This window comes from Sphaeramia orbicularis, chromosome 22, assembly GCF_902148855.1.
Source record: "Sphaeramia orbicularis chromosome 22, fSphaOr1.1, whole genome shotgun sequence".
Taxonomy (NCBI): Eukaryota; Metazoa; Chordata; class Actinopteri; order Kurtiformes; family Apogonidae; genus Sphaeramia; species Sphaeramia orbicularis.
In genome coordinates this window covers 36,793,813-36,812,352 of record NC_043978.1, presented here as the reverse complement: position 1 = coordinate 36,812,352, position 18,540 = coordinate 36,793,813, and the positions used below count along the sequence as shown (strand labels likewise).

The window sequence follows — 18,540 nt, the reverse complement described above, 5'->3', positions numbered from 1 at the left end:
CTTGTTATAGAAGAACGCACCAGAAGGAAACTGGGCAGTTCACCACCAGTAATGACCAACGGAGATGTCACAGCCCGGCTTCTAGGCTCTTCAACTGTTTCCCTGTATCTGTTTTCAATTAAGCCGGATGCCACCTCGGAGCAGACGAAGAGACAGACGGGGTTGGAGTCAATGATAGGGTCAGAGGGGTATGGGTCGAGACTACGATACAGGCGCCCCAAGGCTGATGATAGATTTAAAGTTTCGGCAGGGTTGTCTCACACCAACAGGGCACTACTTTGATGTACCCGCCTACCCCCACCCATGTCTGCTGAAATCAGTGCCAGCAGAGCTCTTTTGAAGTCCGCCTTTGCCCCCGTTCACATGCTCACATCTCTCTCACACACACACACACACACACACACACACACACACACACACACACACACTGTGATCAAGTTGCATTGAAAGACCTATTATGCATTAGGGCTTTTAAGAGATCCAAGGGCAGATGTTAAAGAGGGAGAAGCAAGAAAAGAAGTGAATCTGTTTAAAGAAAAGCTCATTTCTGCTTTGCTTTTAGTGGCTCTCAAATGGATGTAAATAAATTGTGCACATAAGCCAGATGGGACCACACATACCCTTGCTTTTCACTCATTATGCTGATTGTCTAAATGCTCTGATTCAAACCCAGAAGTCGCATAAAGCAGTCGACAAATACTGCACTGGCATTAAAAAAAAAAAAAAAATCCATTTGTCAGTGACGTGTCCTGGTATGAATCATCAAATCGAATTTTATGCACAGGACTATTTTTGAGCATTCCTGAATGAAGCTAGAGATATTTGGCTGTTGACAAACCCATCCACATGGCATCTAAATCAGAAGCCTACGTGATAGTTATACATAGACACACGGGTTTCTCCAAATCTGTGTCTCCCTATAAATTTGTTTTTGCTTTTGAGGAAGCAGCTTATCTGATTTACTCAGTAATACCGCCATCCCCATCTGAAGTCAACTTTAACTGCTCATTGGCATTACTTACAGATCTTCCTTTGCTTACATCAGAGGATTTAAAGTCTGTTTAAAGTCTGGATTGATGTTTGGCACAGTTAACACCAAGAATATACCTGAGTGTAGGGTTTTAGACAAGGTAGAATGTTACAGGAAAGTTACACCGGTCTTTTTTCATCCTTACCAAGGATAAAGTTATTTCAATCTGTTTTTCCAGATATTTTGATAATAAATGTCAAACCCAAGGCCCTTTTGAACCTGGCTGTGAGGATTCCGTCATGTTGTACTCATGTTCTAAGTGTGGAATGGGAATAATGGCCGAACATGACTGTTTCAGAGCTTGTTAGGACACCTGCACACAGTAACCGAGGTATTTTCATGGCACATAGCGCAGAGTGCAGAATGGTCCCATGGTGATTTCTGTGCAAATTCTTTGTTTAAGATGTTTGGAAAGTCAGAGGTTCATAAAACATCACCCTCCCTACTCTTTGTGTTCATAATCCTAAAGAATGCCATCAGCGTGAATGAGACCTAATGGGACAGCACCACAAGGTGCGCTATTGTAAATGAACTCAGTGCAGACGAGACCTATTAAAATCAGTTGTACAGAGGGTTGTTTAACTTGAGTGTTCTCATTAAAACCAGTCTCCAGCCAACAAAATAAGCACTTTCTCATAGTTTACATAGTGCAAACAGTGAGTGGGGTCAAAGCAGCTATAAACTGTGTGTATGTGCGAGTGAGAGGTGGGTTTTAAAGGGTGGTCTGTACAATATCACTTTGCTTTCTAGCCTTACATAAAAATGGGTATTAGGATTTACTGTGCATGTGCTGGATACTTCTCGAGATATGCGGTCACCCCTCACTATGAGCCCCCTACCAATTTGTGCCCCCACCCCGCACCAACATCTGCGAGCAATTGGAGTTTAATGGAAAGCCCTTCACTGACCCTGGATCTCTCCATTCAACTTTCCCCCCTTTCACCTCCCTACTCCTCCCCCTCGCTTTCTCTTTTCTGCCACCACCTAAAATGTCCACACATTCCATATTTGAAACCTCTGCATCAGACTTACTAAAGAAACTCATTTTCCCTTTTCCGCTTTAGATTCAACAATGGGAGCAGAATCTGGAGCGGTTTAACATGGATCTGTTCAGGATGCGTTGCTATCTGGCCAGTCTACAGGGTGGAGAGCTCCCCAATCCAAAGAGCCTGCTTGCCATCGCCAGCCGCCCCACCAAAACCACCTTAGGCCGCCTGGGGATCTTCTCTGTGTCCTCCTTCCATGCATTGGTAAGGAATCCCAACACAGAACCTTACGAAGAGACGGATATATGATTAAGGGAAGCAGAGAACCAGCAACGATTAGATGCTTTCTAACACTCCTTTCATACATCATGTCTAATTTACTTGATGTCTAACAGCAACCTTGAAAGTCTTTTAATCATTATAAACTGCAAATGCTTACTTGCATGCATAGCTAGGGGAAAATAAACCTAATTAAGATGGTCTGATTAGATGGAATGTTTTGTTGAGCAAAATGATTGTGGCGCTGATAAGTGTGTATCTGTTCAGATCTGTTCCAGAGATGAGGCCACACTCAGACGGCGCTCGTTGTCCCTGACTTACCGACAACGCAAGCGAGGGCTGTTCTCCTCGCTCAAAGGCCTCGACAACCTAACGAAGAGAGGCCGGGACAAGAGGCCATCTGCGTCACAGGTAGTCCTCAGCAAACGCACAAACACAAAAGGGTATTATTATTAAAGCTACTTTAATAATACCAGCAGCATAGAGATGAAGTGAGGCATTCATTATTTCTAATCTAAGTTTTTCCACATGCATATTTCACATGTGTAAAATGCTAATGAACAGAGCACGACATGATGTTTTAGCTTGTAATTAATCTCATCACCACTCTTTTGCCTCAGGAGAAAAATGTAGACTACATAGATTTGTGGTGTCTGTGTACTTTGTGGTTTGTGTTCGCACACAAAGCTCTCATTAAGTCTTTTCCGTTTTTTATTTCATACTTATGGAAAATCATAACATAAAGGTGTAACAGCGACAGGCCAATTAGCAGTCACAAGAAAACAGGTGTGGCAGTTAAATGACGGTTCATTTAGCTGTAGGATTGTGTCATTATTTTGCTAAAAGCCTGAACGTGTCATTTAGACCTTGAAGTGACACTGAATAATCTCCACCGAATCCCTGAGTAATGAAACTCTTCAGGTGGTCTGGATTAGCCGATTTTTAATGCAGGATCACCCACCTCATGTATTCAGCAGCACGAGAAACATCCACATCACATTAGCATACAGGATTCATAAGACTACGTGTAGAAAAGAGATATAGAGTACTTCCCCCCTCTGTGCACCCTCATTAACTGCATATTCATTAACTAAACAACCTGAAAGCATCTTGCCTTATTACTTGCTCACACGTCCTCTGTCGTGCATACATGAAAGAACGCAAAAGACGGTTACAGTCATGCAACATATTTTCCCCCGGAGGAGACTTTATTAATTAGAAGTACATAAGCTCACGTCCCCCCCATTGCTTCCCGGTAAATTTTAGCGCAAACCTCCCATCAGCATAAACACGGGGGAGCATTCCTAACCCAGGTGCAGGGAGGGGAGTCTAAATCCTCTCTCAGGTTAGTAATTAGACTCATGCGAGCTGCTTATTTATTGATACAGGAATCCACCACTCTGAGCCCTGAAGGTACGACCCTAGAGAATACTCTACTCTTGGTGGTCTATTTTAAGAAGTGCACACAGGGGAAACTCACTTGTCTTTTATATAGACCTCTGTCCATTAGCTGAGAATGAAGCAAAGGAGAGCATTGTGGTTTTCATTAGCTGCAATCGACCTTCATTTTTGTAACGCTGTAAAGTCAGTGTGGTGTCAGGCTAGCCCGGTTAACGGCTAATCATGTTCGTCAGTAGGTGAGCCCCGACTCCTGACTGCAGACAAAATGTTCCCTGTCCTATTTTGCGTGGTCTTATCTGGCTCCCCTCCCCGCCACCTGCTCTGTGACGCTTGTGTTTGTGCATCCACACACGTCTGTCAGCACCCAGGTATGACTGTGTCTGTGTGTGTGTGTGTGTGTTGTTATTTTTCTGGGGAGCTCCAGCCAGTCAGCCTAATGAGGCCCAGTTGCATTTCGCAGTGCAGAAGGCCGTGGTGGCGCTGCAGCATAAACATGAATTATTAAAAGCCATATGTGGTAGATGGCATCCTCCACTGTCCCCTCAGCCCTGCAGACACCAGCAGATGGTTGGTGTAAAGATGCTAAATATTAAATAGCTTCCCTTTATTTTTTTCCTCAGGTTCCCCTCATCATAGAGTCTCTTTTTTTAGTCGTTCTTTCTCCTTTACATTCAGTAGAGAGGAATTGTGAAGGGCTGCTCTGTGCTTCAGGGGATTCTCATAGCGCTGGGCTTTCCTGGACATCTGCTGTTGTGTGTCTTTTTTTCCAGAGTGAAAAACCATTTTTTTCCGTTTCATCTTGGTTTCCTCGTGGCCACTGTAAATGACATCATCAGTTCCCTGGTGTTCTCTCAAAGTCATACCGATTGGACACGTGTGTTCGCTGGAGATGGATTTGGACGTTGAGGCTGTCGGAGGAGCCAAACTCTCCCCCAGCTCTTAATCTGTTGTTACCTTCTCAGGTTCTCCAGGACTTCTGTGACGTCCTCGTGCAGTACTTGCTTCCCTCCCTTTTGCTCTCCTGTTATCCGCTGTTTTTCCAACCCAAACACACTTATCTGCCTTGTTCCTCCCATCCTGCTGACTTAATCTTTACACAGAGTTTCGTCTTACTTTCTCCTTCATTTTGTTTCACCATTTGTCTTTTTTTTTTTTTTTTTTTTTTTACCCCCAGAAGCCCCGTCCTCTTTCTCAAACCTCCTGTTTCTAAAGCAAAAACATCAGAGCGTTAGCCGGCGGTCTTTCTCCCACAATTTCCATACTGACTCATCTGTGTTGACTAAGCCTAAATCCCATTTACCACTGCGACGCTGCTCTCAACAACCTTGCCCCAAAGTCGTGCTCTCACCCCATATCCTTCCCTCTCATTTTTTTCTTCATCTCATCCGTCTCAGCAGAGCTACGTATACAGTACAGAGCTGGACAGTGTCGGCGGTGGGAAGTAGGCCAGAAAGGTCTGAGGATTTGTGGGAGAGTTGGTAAAGCTTTCTAAATTTAGTAGGTTTACGATGAAGCAGCACCGTTTACAGCCAGTTATAAATGAACATGTTTTGGAGAGGGAGAGTAACTGCAGAGTCAATGAAGCTGTTTTTGTTAGTGAGGAAAAAAAACTTGGGATTTTTCTTTTCTTTTTTGAGAAAGTAATCCTCATAGGTAGATCCTAAGAGATCAGGTTAACCCTTTCCCTTTTTAGGAAAGTGACTATTTTTGATAATTGCCACACACATTACAAGACAGTGACAGCAACAGTTACAGTGAGGACAGTGAGTCAACAATCTCAGGTCCATTGTGGTCTACAGGGTCTGGAAGGTCCACCTCTGCATGAACAGTGAGTGTACCTGCTTTGTTAGGTACCATGAAGTAATGGTACTAATGTAAGGAATGATGTTCAAAGGGATAAGGTGGATGTGGACAGGTGTCTGTCAGCACTTACAGTTGTCCTCAAAATTATTCATACCCCAGCCATTTTTGGTGTTTTTTTTTTTTGTTTGTTTTTGTGATGAAATGAATGAGTTAAAGAGAGCCTGTGGACACTAACAGGAACCATCATCAAGACCAAAGGCTACTCTATTGACTATTAACCTCCTAAGACCCACTGTCCACATTTGTGGACAAGAGTTTCACAACTTTATATAAAAAAAAGAAAAGAAAACTGTTCACCACAAAGGACATTCCATAAAAATTTTAAAAACTCTATCTGAAAAACAAAACAAAACTGTTGCATCATGATGTTTCCAATATAGGCACTTATTTAATAAAAAACAAAAAAGCTTGTACTTTGCTGACTTGTCCTGGGTCTTAGGGGGTTAAGAACAGACACTGGACATAGTAAACCCAGGGCATGAGTAATTTTGAACATGGCGTTTTTTGGAAATCCATTATTAAAATACTCCTGAAATAAAGTATTTCTTCAAGTATCATTTGTTGTTATTCCCTCACTTGTGTATCACGTCTAAGTCACAAATAAACTTGATGAAACTCATTCATTTCATCACAAAAACAAAAATATCACAAAAAAATGGCAGGGGTATAAATAATTTTGAGGACAACTGTATATTCTAGTGTTCTAAAAGTGATGTTCTAATGTTCTAAAATACATGTTCCCAGCATCTTACATGTGTTTTTCTTGTATTTTTTTTTTTTTTATATATATTTCTTGGATTTATTTATTTTTTTGCCATGTATATGTAAGGAACCAAATATGGTAACTTCCCTAACCTTGATTTTTTTTACATGACGAAAAATTTTGAAAAATTTCACAAAAGTAATAAAGTCTTGTTAGGCCCTCCAGTAACACACTAAGGTTGGAATTTTGAATTTCAGAGTATTTCTGTCAGTACCCTATAAAGGGTTAAGTTGTGATGATGTTGTTGTCTTTAGATGATCCATTTTAACTGTACCTTGGAACTTATCAGAGGAAAGCCTCAGATATATTTAGAGCAAAATCCAAGTGCTTTGAGCCTCTGTCTACGAGTCAAGCACTGTCTGTGGACAAAATATCCCATTTTTGTGGTCGTATATCACCTACCATGCCTCTTCCCGAACAATGACATAGTATCATAGTAAATGCTGATAACTGGAGGCCGTTTTGAGTACCGACTGCAGTCACACCGTCACATAACGGACAGCTCGCTGTCACTCGCAGGTTATAGAGCTGTTAAAACCCTCTGAGGCTGCAGATTCACCCACAGCACTGAGCTTAGCCCCCAGCACACTCTGTAAGGTGTAACACACTTTTCAATCACATGCCAGTTAGAGGCGCTAGAAGATGGAATGGATCAAAACGCAAAGATATCAACATTGACTGGCAGACGTGAAGAGCAGGAGTGCTTTTCCTCTTCTCATCTGTAACCGGACCGTCTCCCTTTTTCATCTCTGCGGTACACAGAAACCCACCGTCTGTACACACCCCTTCTGTTCACCCACACTGAGTGTATTTCCACCATTGCACCTTCAAAGGCGACAGACCCTGTTTGGAAAGAGAATCAAAGCGCCTCACTCGCCACGCGTAGTTTTTAATTAACTACATAATGGCAGCGTGTGCATCTAATATTGTGTTGCTGAAGTGTCTGGGTGCTAAATCGTTTATGACTCAATCAGTGTGGTGCCCCTCTGTCTGCACTTCTGACTGTCTGTCCGTTTATTTCAGATCTTTGAGAGCGACGCTGGGGGTCAGACGTATGCCCTCCCTCCCAGGAGCACCGAGGTGAGTCACAAAAACCTTGTCCTTTCTGGTTGTAGGAACTTTGATATATCTTTTAAAAATTCCAATGGCATCTGTCACATCCATCCTGTGGTATGGTTTTATGTGCAGGATTATCATTTTCAGCGTGAAATTGCCGTGGCAGAAACAGGACTGCTGTTACTCTGACCTCTGCTGTCTTTCCTGGCTTTGATAGTGACCTGTGTAAAAATATTTTTGACACAGTGTGTGTGTCTGTAGGTTAAGGGAATAGGAAAGTGCATGCGTGTCTGCCTTTGTATTTTACTTGAAACAGGATCAAAGCACAGATTCCATGTAGATCTGCAGGTGGCTGGAAGACAGAGGATCTAACAGGAGCATAACAGCATATAACTGATTTACTGGAGGAGCTTAGTTGTTTATCTCTGATAAATATTGTAATGAAAATCCAACACTAGCTTTTTTTAATTAGTACAATTTTATGTCTCCTTTTTGACTTTTTTAAAACTATACTCTAGTATAAAGTTACTTTTTGTTAGACATGCATCCTAATTTTGGCTAAACCCAGTGAATTATCACGGTATATTGCATGAAAAATATGCTCTAGGAGTTTCTTTTGCTCCTTTCCCTTCCCATTAAAGCAGTGGTTCCTGACCTTTTTTGGCTCATAACCCCATTTTAACAAAACACATTTCTGGCGACCCCAGACATAAAAAATGGAGACTTTTTTTTTTTTGTTAAAATTAATTTGTTTTTGATCATGTAATAGTTTGCTATATGATGTTGCAAATAAACATTAATTTTAGATGATGTTTAGGTTATATAATGTATATTATTATTGACAGAGGGAGAAAAGCCAGGTGTAGATTACTGCACAAAGTGAGAATTTTATTTTCCTTAGTCAGGATATGTACAGTCAGTCAAGCTTATATTTATAAAGCTGCAAATTAATACTGAACAAACAATAACTCAAACTATGAATTATGAAAGAGCTGCAGCATCTTAAATCGGCCACAATGAACATTTGAAAGAGAAACAGTACCACAGTGCTTCAGTTTCAGCTTCACAGTTTGTCATGTCTTTTATGGATTGGGATTGTCTCTCTCCATTCACCATAAATTTTTATTAGTAAGTTTTTATTTTTACCAATTACCAGAAATTTCAGGCGACCCCATTTGAATTCCATGTGGCCCCATGTGGGGTCCTGACCCCAAGGTTGAAAAACACTGCATTAAAGCATTCCCAGACCAACAGAGAAGACACACTGGAAATAATGGACACTTTTCTATGAAGCACGATGGGTGTTACGATGATCACTATTCCACAGGATGCAATAATTCATGAGCATGAGTGTGTGGTGAATGTGGGGAGTGTTAAAAGTGCCCTCATTGTGGCCTGGCCTAGGACTGACTCACAACAAAAACGCGGTTTGGGAGAGACAATAAAGGCCTTCACTGGGTCGATGCTTTAATGTTGCTTTAAATCTGGCGTCGTCCCCTCGGTTAGCTTTGTCCGGTCTGTGAATGTGGGAAAACGGCACGTCAACAGAATCCGTTTTGATTTAGTGGGGATTAAGTCTCTTCAGGGTGGGAAGTAGAGAAGGAAGAGTGAGAGAGGTTAGTGCAACCGTATTGATTTTTGTCGACACATACAGTTCTTCCTATCTGTCTTGATGACTTTGCCTGTTGTCCTACTTTGGTCTCAAATCCCTTGAAATACTCTATTAAGCAATCATCTCCCAGTAATCCTTTGAAGAGAAGTCAAGTGAAGGGGATGTTTATATGAGCGTTTGTGTCTGACTGCTCATGTATTTATGTGCAGTGTGCATGCATGTGGTTCCTTCCCTATATACAATCTTGACCTACCATCTGCTTCAGTTGGCTGAGGTTGTGTGGAGTCTGACTGACTTTACATGTTCTTAAGGGACTTGTGAGTGCTGCATACAGTATCTATAATGGACAAGCATCTATAAGGGGTGAGTCTGTCAGTGCAGCAGCTGCCTTGAACCCCTGAGAGGTGAAAACTGAGTTCGCATTGACTGGCATAGTTTTGCTTTTCCTCCCACTTGGTTTGTCAGAGACTGGTTTTCTTGACTTGACAGTCCACATAGACACCCACCAAGAACATAATCATCTTTTTCTGAGAGAATATACTTGAGCGTGGTTATTATCAAGCCTTAAAATTAAAACCATATTCACACAGGACTAGTATAACATTTGAACCTCTGGTGATTTGGAAATAAATCCCCCATGTCTGTGTTTAATGTGGCTAATTCAGGCCTGTTTTTATTCAAATTTACTGACATAGAATAGAACAGAATGGGATAGAATAGAATATATATTTTAAAAGCCAAGTGGCCTCTGTGTGCGTGTGTGCGTATGTGTGTGTGTGTGTGTCTTGGGAATCACACAAAATCCAGAAAGAGCTGACTGCTGCAGTTTGGCATACTTATGTATTTTTGGTCAAGGAAGACAGTAGTGAAAACAGTAAGTTGATAGGACCAGTGTTTTGGGAGATATTAGTTATTTTGGAATACAATAGCCTTACAATCACGTTGCTATGCCCAGAACACTGGCGGTGACTGCTGGACAAATGTGGTACAGCATGCACGAATACACAACAGCATAAAAACTACCACATCATCCCCACGGGTCAATGCACTAGTAGAGTAGAGTAGAGTAGAAAAGAAAAGAATAGAATAGAATAGCCTTTATTATTATTCCTCTGAAAGACAGAAGAATATTCCTTACCGTAGCTGTCATCATGTCATCCATCTCATCATCTTTTCAGATGTTGCTCTTCAGAAGGATTTAAGTTAAACAACCTTGCTATGTTGCAACATGAGCCTCCTGGGTCTCCATATAAAATACTTTTACAACTTTGATATCTCATCACCAGGACCGCTTTCATCATCCTCGACCAGGAAATATGCTGAAACTAAAAATGTTGCGTATCCCACCGAATCACAAAGATGTCAGTTCACACAGGGCTAACATTATCACATGACCTCTGTGTTTCTTATAAAAGGGTAGGTAATCTGCAATGGAATTTTTACTTTACAAATGACAGCAATGGGAGGTTTGCAGAGGATTAAGAACATAGATGACCTCAACAGTTATTACAATTGATCAGAGATTCACAGGTAAAACTGAGCCACGCGAATATGGTTTATGACTAAAACTAAATTAACAGTGAAATGCTGATTCTTTTGTGACAAATGTGAAAATTGAAATAAAACCAACATAACAACTACAGTTAATACTTTGACATGAGTTAAAATAAAATACAATTGCAGGTAAAATCAGCCTTGTTTCCCCGCAGTGTTAATGGGTCACAGTGAACAAGAATAAAATTACTTCCCACTGTGAAAATGTTAAGTGTTTTTGTAAAGCAAGTTCTTTCATCTGACCATTTTTAGTGTCTGTAAATCAAGGCTTTCCTCATAATATTGAAAACACTCAAATAATGAACAAACCAAACAAATAATGACAAAAAAGTTTTTTGATCCCACAAACTAAAAATATAAATTTTTATCCATAAATGAAACAAAATCAGCCTGAAAGTCAAAGTAAATATGAATTTCAACGCCATAATAATTCTACACTTGAGTCACCTTTTTTCTTTTTCCTTCCAAAAAAAAAAAAAAACCCTCCCAAAACTCTTTAAAAAAAAGCCCTCTGAAAATCATTGGCTCGTGATCCCCTCTAACACTCTATCTCTGACATCCTGATCCCTCTTTGTGTGTCACCACCTCTCACCACACTCCGCTGCCCATGAATAAACTCAATCCTGTAGTTCTAAGGAATAGTTGCCTGTGCTTGTTAGCCTCTCTGCGTCCTTGTGGCCATTATTGTCACTTTATCTGTTTTATTGTGTAGTAAAGTGTGTCACAGGAATGGAAAGGAGAAACCTGGCTGCAGCTTTTAGGAAATGACGGATAATAGTCTTTTAATAGCTGTAATACATGGAAATTGGTTGAAATCACTCTCGACTCCTCTTATGTTTCTTCTTCATGGTTCAGCCTATCTGTCTGAGTCTGTGCTGGAATATTTTTGTTGCGCAGTTGCTAAGTGGAACAGAAAGGGTGTTTTTGTGCAGCGGCCGTTTAAGGACCGTTACTCCACAGTCCGTCTTTAGAAGCTCCAGGGTGGAGGACGGCTAGCTCGGAAATAATTTCCATACTTAGAGGAAAGATTGAAGTATGGGTTTGAATTTTAGGTTGTATGCAAACATAAATAGCACACACACAGAGTGCCTGTTGAAGTCCAGAGCGTGTCTGGACCATACCGTTGGCAGACGCTCATGGAACGTTGACCGGGCAACCGTCGGACGGTTACAGCCTTCTCTGACCATGAATGAGTGTACAGTGTTAGTCAGCTGCCGGTCGGGTCAGCGCAGGCAACCAAATCTTAGTTTTCCCATCATGCCATGTTGCTTAGACACAAATTGAGTTGTTATGCAACCATTTGCCATGACTGCTTGTTGTTTCACCCTCACTTAGTAATAATGACTTCATATCCCCAAAGAGGTGAATGTTGAACCGGTACCTTGTGCTCCCTCAGGCTACAGGTTTGGTAAGAACACTAGTGGCCTTTATTTTGGCACAACTAGACTAGTCAAGGGGTTGTTTAGATGGAAAGTGAGGTGAATGTTTGTCTGTGCTTGAGTTTACCGGCATACACTGGGATAAGTTACTACTTTGTTGGCTTGGTCAGAGTGCGCTGTGTGTGTGTATGGCTGAGTTGAGTCATTCTGCATGTTGGCATGTGTGTGTAGCGCTAAGTGATGTTCTCAATCTTAGACTTTAGCTTGTCCCTTAGGCTTTTTGTTTTGCTGAGAAAAAGGTCTTTTTCCTCCTGAGGTGATGCATTAGGCTGCTTCAGACAGAAAAAGCTCACACACCAGACAACAAGCCACCGCTCTCAATCTTACGGTCCCATAATGCATTTAAAACTTTTCTGTATACCCAGACCTATTCACTCAGGCAATTATCTCTTTTAGTCCCAATGTCTCAGTTTAACCAAGAAGTCGTATCGTCTTTGTCAAAAGTGCTGAATCACTGACTTCTTTAACTCATGAGGTTTGGTGCATTTGGTGTGATTGAGCGTTTCCCCAAGATCCAGAGCCTTGATAATTGTGGTCTTGTGCTGCACTTTGGCGTCTCCCACAGCCCCTCAATGCAGCAGCAGTGCTTTTCCCTCCAGAGACACAGAGTCGCAACCAAAACCCCAATAAGGCCGTCTGCATGGCTGAGCACCCCCCGTCTCAATACCCAGCTCAAACCTCACCGTTAATGCCACCAACAAATAATTACGATCAAATGGCTGCTCTGAGAGTTTGACTGACTTTGAAATAAATTGTCCCTATATATCACTTAAGTTAAAATTACACTTGTGGTTTTTAGAACCGAGTAGGTTTTGGGGAACTGAGCAGATACCATCGGGACGTCTAGACCGTCTACCAGTCGCCTCATGCCAGTCCTGTTGTGTACACAGTCATTATGATGATCATTATGTGGAGCAACTGCCGTCTACGTTGTCAAATGAATTTCTGAAAGGCTAATTGTATGACATCTTTGCTCCGCTGTTTGATCCACAGCCAAGCATTTAGACTAATGGAACTGTATTGATTTGTGTGCCGTTACTCAAAGTCTGTCACTTACACTCTCGCCGTCCCACTCTCTGTTTACTTCCTTGTTTCTCTTTTTCTGTGTACTCTCTCTCTATCTAATGCCACTCACCCTCTCTTTTTATCTCATTCTCCCTTACTACCTCCTTTTTTCCCATCCGTCTACAGAGGCTGGATGTTCTGGCCAGTATCTACTCCATGTCGCCCCCTGAGGGTGGTGTGTGGGACAGCATCAACGGTGCCACAGACGTGCTGACGTGTGTCCACATGCCAGATGGGTTGACGGTCCAAATTCCTGTCAGAAGAGACCAGCCGGCCACAGACCTTCTCTCTGCAGCCTGCAAGGTTTGTTACACAGAAATGATGACATGTCACCGCAATGATTAGACAGTATTCAGATGAAAAAAATGAAGCAATAATGTCATTTGCATTGAACTAGAGAGAATTGTGTCTTGACTGCAGCCTCATCAGTTGAGTTAACATTCAAACAGGGTTTGTTGGAGCATCTGTAATAGCAGATTTGTTTCATTATGCTCCCAAGGGCTCAAAATAACACATCCATTCGTCCATTGTCTGACTTCAGAAGCAGACAGTCTCCTGATAGATGGACACAAACAGTCCATAATCCCGGGGGTGAAGCTGTTTTGTTTGCTGCAGATTTCTCATCGCGAAGTGTAAAGTTGGTGAATAATTCACGCCTTGGTCATACAGCAGCTGTCAGACTAAGCGTCGGTGCATGAAATATGCCGGACGATTCTGTGCATTCAGGCTACTGAACATTAGGGCCCTTGTGTAAACAGGTGAAACAGCTGGACCCGGGCCTGCACTGCCTCCGACTGCACAGGCGAGGGGGACAGGAAGTGGAGGTTCGATACGTGACTCCTGTGGAGCTTGTCCACGATGTGGTGAGGACAAACACAAATCACTCAAAGATACACAGTTCTTTCCATTATCTACTCTCTATTTAATGTGGATTGATTTGTTTGGTATCACCCTGTAGGTCAATGATCAGTTGGAGGTGGTCCCAGTTAATGTGTTTACGCTGCACATGAGCAAGTCGAGCGGCGCAGGAGATTTTGGTGAGACAGCCTTATATGTGGTCTGACTTTAGCATAGCTGTCTGTAATATTTTTTACTTTTTTTTTTGCACATAAAGTATAAAATAAGACAAATACATGTACATATCTCTCTTGATAGAGAGAAGGGTACGAAAATGTGCAGGTGAGGTCGGAAACCCAAAAGGCTTATAGAATGACCTCACCTTGACTTAGTTGTATTTTAAACAAAATAAAAGAATGTCATTTGCATACCTTCCATGAAGTAGAGAGATAAATGAAAATGACATAAAGGTAAAAGAAATGATGGTTATGTCTTCCTAATCTTTCATTTAATCTTCCCAAAACCACTCTTTGTCTGTATATCTGTATGTTTGTTACAGGTTTTGCAGTAACTGGGCACATAGACAGCCAGAAGAACAGCAGGATCTTTGTCAGTGAGGTGCTTCCTGATGGACTAGCTTTCAATGAAGGTACCTCACTGATTATAAACAGAAACAAAATATCCACTACGACATGTAATTCTCCCTAAAACATATCATTAGTCTCATAGCACAATTGTCTAAGTCAGGGATGTCAAACATGCGGCCCGGGGGCCAAAACCGGCCCGCCAAAGGGTCCAATCCGGCCCGTGGGATGAATTAGTGAAATACAAAATTTACACTGAAGATATTAGCAATCAAGGATTTTAAAATAAAAGTCAGTTTGATCTAAAGTGAATACTATCATAATAAACTATACGTAATGAAAACCACAAATTTTCCTTTTTTTAGTGTAGAAAAACTAGTCTTTTACAAAAGACTACAGACTAGTCTTTTACAAAAAATGTGAATAACCTGAACCAATGTGAACAACCTGAAGTGTCTCAAGAGAATTAAGTGTAATTGTTCTAATATTCTGCCTGTTAATAAATGTTTTGTGTATTTGTAGATCCACTGTAATTTGTAATGAACATGTGAAAATGAGAAGCTGAGGCCAAATAATGGCATAAATTGTTTAAATTGCACTTTTTTTCTTAATATATTTCATTTTGTTCATGGTTGTTCATGTTTTTCATTTTTTTAAAGGTTAGTTTGTAAACGTAAACATTTTGATACTATAATTTCACTCTAAAACATAGAACTTAGACACACAAATTTTGGAATTGATATTATTTATATATTATTATGTTATTATTTTAATGATCCGGCCCACTTCAGGTCATATTTAGGCTGTATGTGGCCCCTGAACTGACATGAGTTTGACACCCCTGGTCTAAGTCATATTTTTGGCTAAATTGTGATATCTACGTAACTTTACTCCCCTAACACAGCTGATTAATTTTATGCAGATATCACAATTTGACTTGGGTAATTATATTATGAGGCTAATGATATGTGCATGTGTGTTGTCAGGTTTGCGTCCAGGTGACGAGATCCTGGTCCTGAATGGCAGGTGTGTCTCGGGTCTAGACCTGACGCTGATCCAGACGCTCTTCGCCGAGCAAAACCTCCATCTGAGCCTGAGGCGGGACGGAGCTTCACCTGTAAATGTGTCCTCCAAGCACCTGGCCCCTCCTCCCAAACACAACCTGGAGATTCGCAGCAAGCACCACCGAGCCAAGTCCTCTTCAGGTACTCAAATTTATGCAAACGTAAACCAAACGCTCCAATCTAAGAACAAACACACATTCACAAACCAAAAGGAAAGCACACGCAGACTCAAAATCAGCTGCACTGGATTTGGACTTTGAGGCTATAGATTTTTGACTTAACGGACAGTGTAAGTGAAAGTGAGTAGATATTGATACACTTTCAGGTCATCTTCTCACGGGGCTGTGACATGACAGATGGTAAGAGAGAATGTAACACACACACACATAACCGCACAAAGACAAAAAAAATACTGAGAAATTTCATCTGTGGTGAAGTGAGACAGCGTAGCACATCCATCAGTTTATGCTTTCTCACTTCTGTGTACATGTTTTTCAGCACCACTTTCACAGTATTCGTGGAAGTGACCTTATTCAGATAGTCATCACTTTACCTGTGAACAGCCACATGAGTGTGCGTCTTTCTGTTTTGTTATCACTAATAGTGGGTAGGACAGTGTGTATGTAAATCTAAAAGTTTCTTATTTGCTAAGAGTGCTGGTATTTTTATCACATCATTTCACAGACAAAAACCACACTTCCTTTCCAGTTAAACCTACCCAGAGCCTCTGCTTCCTCTAAGCCGACTCACTGTGCCGTCACTAGTATAAAAGAGGCAACAGAAAGCTCCAGATGAAGTTTCACAGGTCTGTGCGTACCAGGGGGGAAGAACAGCCAGGAGGGGCTTTTGACGACAAAGGGCTCATTATCGGTATAAATGTATAGTCTCCTGTCAACTTGATTTTACTCCCTCACTGGGGATGTGAAGTGTCAGTAAGGGCATTTATGTCACTGGACAAGCACAGCTGATACCCAGCTGGTAGAGACGCGCTGGCTGGTTTGTTTTTCAGGCTTTAAAGTTAAGGTAAGGAACTGTCAACTAAAGATGGATGGTGTTTTATGCTGTTGTGAAGAATTTGATTGATACTGTTTTTGTTAGATTTTGATGTTTTTTCTTCCGATGGGTTGGTGAAATGTACAGAAGAAAATCTGTTCAAACTGTAAAAGTAACAAAAAGAAAGGAAATATCTCTGTGGTACAAAACGGTAGGAGGCCAGGATCAAATGCCAACAAGGTACATGGTGTTTGTTGAAGGAATGATCTGCAGGCTCTGTCATGTGAGGCTACAGTCTTATCATAGTTGGCCATCATGATAAAAAAAAAAAAGAAAAGAAATCAAAATTTTTAGTTAAAATAATTAGTGTTTGGCTGAAATACCTGTAGATTTTACTAAAACTGTTCTGCTGCTTTTTAAAGAATATTAACAACATTTAATCCCTTTTATCATCTTAGTGTTGTTTACCATGTCTCAAAACTGTCAGAATAGAGACTTTTTCCACACAAATAAGTGTGTGTAATAAGTGTGAAGTGTCATCTTAATGATAGTAATTAATTAGTAAAGTGTTTCCTCCATTGCAGCCATAATTGAACACAAAGGGATTAATGACTTGAAGGCCTCATTACAGTAAATGGTGTGATCAAAGAGCCTGCGGTTTTCTTCTCGGTCTCTAGAGGGCGTGTGATCCCAGGCAGGATGATAAGGAGGCAGAGAGGTAAACGGCAGCAGTGGGGAATTATCACTTCCCTCACACAAATTGCACAGTTTAATGAATGCATTTCACTGTGTTCTTGATTTATTCCGCTTGATGCAAATGTCTGAGACAAGGCAGCTGAATTCAGATGATTAGATATCTTTAGTAACATCACCCCAGCAGTTAAACAATTGGTTCGAGGTCCTGAAGTTTTCTTTTGTTTCTAGTTGTCACATTGGCCTGCCTCCCAGGCTACAATCACAAATAGTCTTTTCAACTGCCAGCTGACTTTGTCCTTGAGTCGTTGCATTTCATTAGATGTAGGGAGTGTTTTCAACATGAAAATCATCCCGTTAGAACGGTTCATAGGCAAATATATATTTTAATGAGTGGGATTTTCATAGAAACTTCCAGCGGGTTTTATCTGCAAAACAGTTTTAGGGTTTTCTAGTCAAACAAGAAAAGAGATAACAGCGTCTTTAATTAGGACTGCCAAGTGGGTTTTTTCTTTTTTTTCAGATGCCATAGCTGTTTTTAGACTGGAGACATATTTAAGTTGTGTGCGACTGGCAGGCGCCCATGATGGTTTTAGACTAGAACTAGCCAGCATTGTTTGTGTTTTGTGGTCAGAAGAAAGATGTGTTGCAGTAGAAACCACTGTTAGACATGTGTCGTTACGGGTGGTATGAGGATGAGACGCACATGCACGCAGCAAAGCAAAACCTAATGTTAAAACTCAGCTCTTTTACTCTCTCCAGATGTATGCACTGCAGCTGACGGCGGTGAGTCCCTGTGTGTAGGATTGGAGAATGGTCACTCCCACTGCGCACACAGGCCTGTTCAGCACAGCAAGGTAGGAGGGGCTACAGTGTGTGTGTGTGTGTGTGTGTGTGTGTATATAATGTGTCTGTGCATGCTGCAGCGTCTATTGTCTTGTAGACGTGCACAGACAGCGCCTCTTTCTTTTCCAGGTTTGTGTTTATTTGTGTGAATATAAGTGTGCGGAGTGACGTTTATGTGTGTGTTTTTGTGCCCACTCATTGTAGCAGCTGTGGGGCTGTCAGAAAGCAGACTGGCACCAATCCTTAGCATTACCATAATTAGGATACTCCATCATAGCCACCGGTATAAACACAGCTTATTACTGTCATGTAGAAAAGAAACAGAGAAGAGAATGGGCTGTGTCACACTCCCACTGCCTCACACACACATTTATGTAACATGTATATGCTAACATATGTCCCTAAGGGCAATGAAAAGTCCTTTAGAAGAAACAGCGGTCTAATATTCCTCTTTACAACCATCATCATTTTAAAA

At 41.3% G+C, this 18,540-nt stretch overlaps 1 protein-coding gene across 4 annotated transcripts in view; it reads left to right on the top strand.

Annotated features, from left to right (window-relative positions):
• The window catches only part of tiam2a (TIAM Rac1 associated GEF 2a), a 100,818-nt gene that overhangs the window by 59,241 nt on the left and 23,037 nt on the right, over positions 1-18,540 (top strand). For all 4 annotated transcript variants that reach the window (XM_030127031.1, XM_030127032.1, XM_030127029.1 and 1 more), the window contains 9 exons: positions 2,095-2,280; positions 2,563-2,706; positions 7,346-7,402; positions 13,175-13,351; positions 13,807-13,911; positions 14,007-14,085; positions 14,445-14,534; positions 15,456-15,674; positions 17,982-18,076. In XM_030127031.1, coding sequence (XP_029982891.1) covers positions 2,095-2,280; positions 2,563-2,706; positions 7,346-7,402; positions 13,175-13,351; positions 13,807-13,911; positions 14,007-14,085; positions 14,445-14,534; positions 15,456-15,674; positions 17,982-18,076 — 1,152 coding nt within the window. The remainder of the gene's footprint in view (positions 1-2,094; positions 2,281-2,562; positions 2,707-7,345; positions 7,403-13,174; positions 13,352-13,806; positions 13,912-14,006; positions 14,086-14,444; positions 14,535-15,455; positions 15,675-17,981; positions 18,077-18,540) is intronic.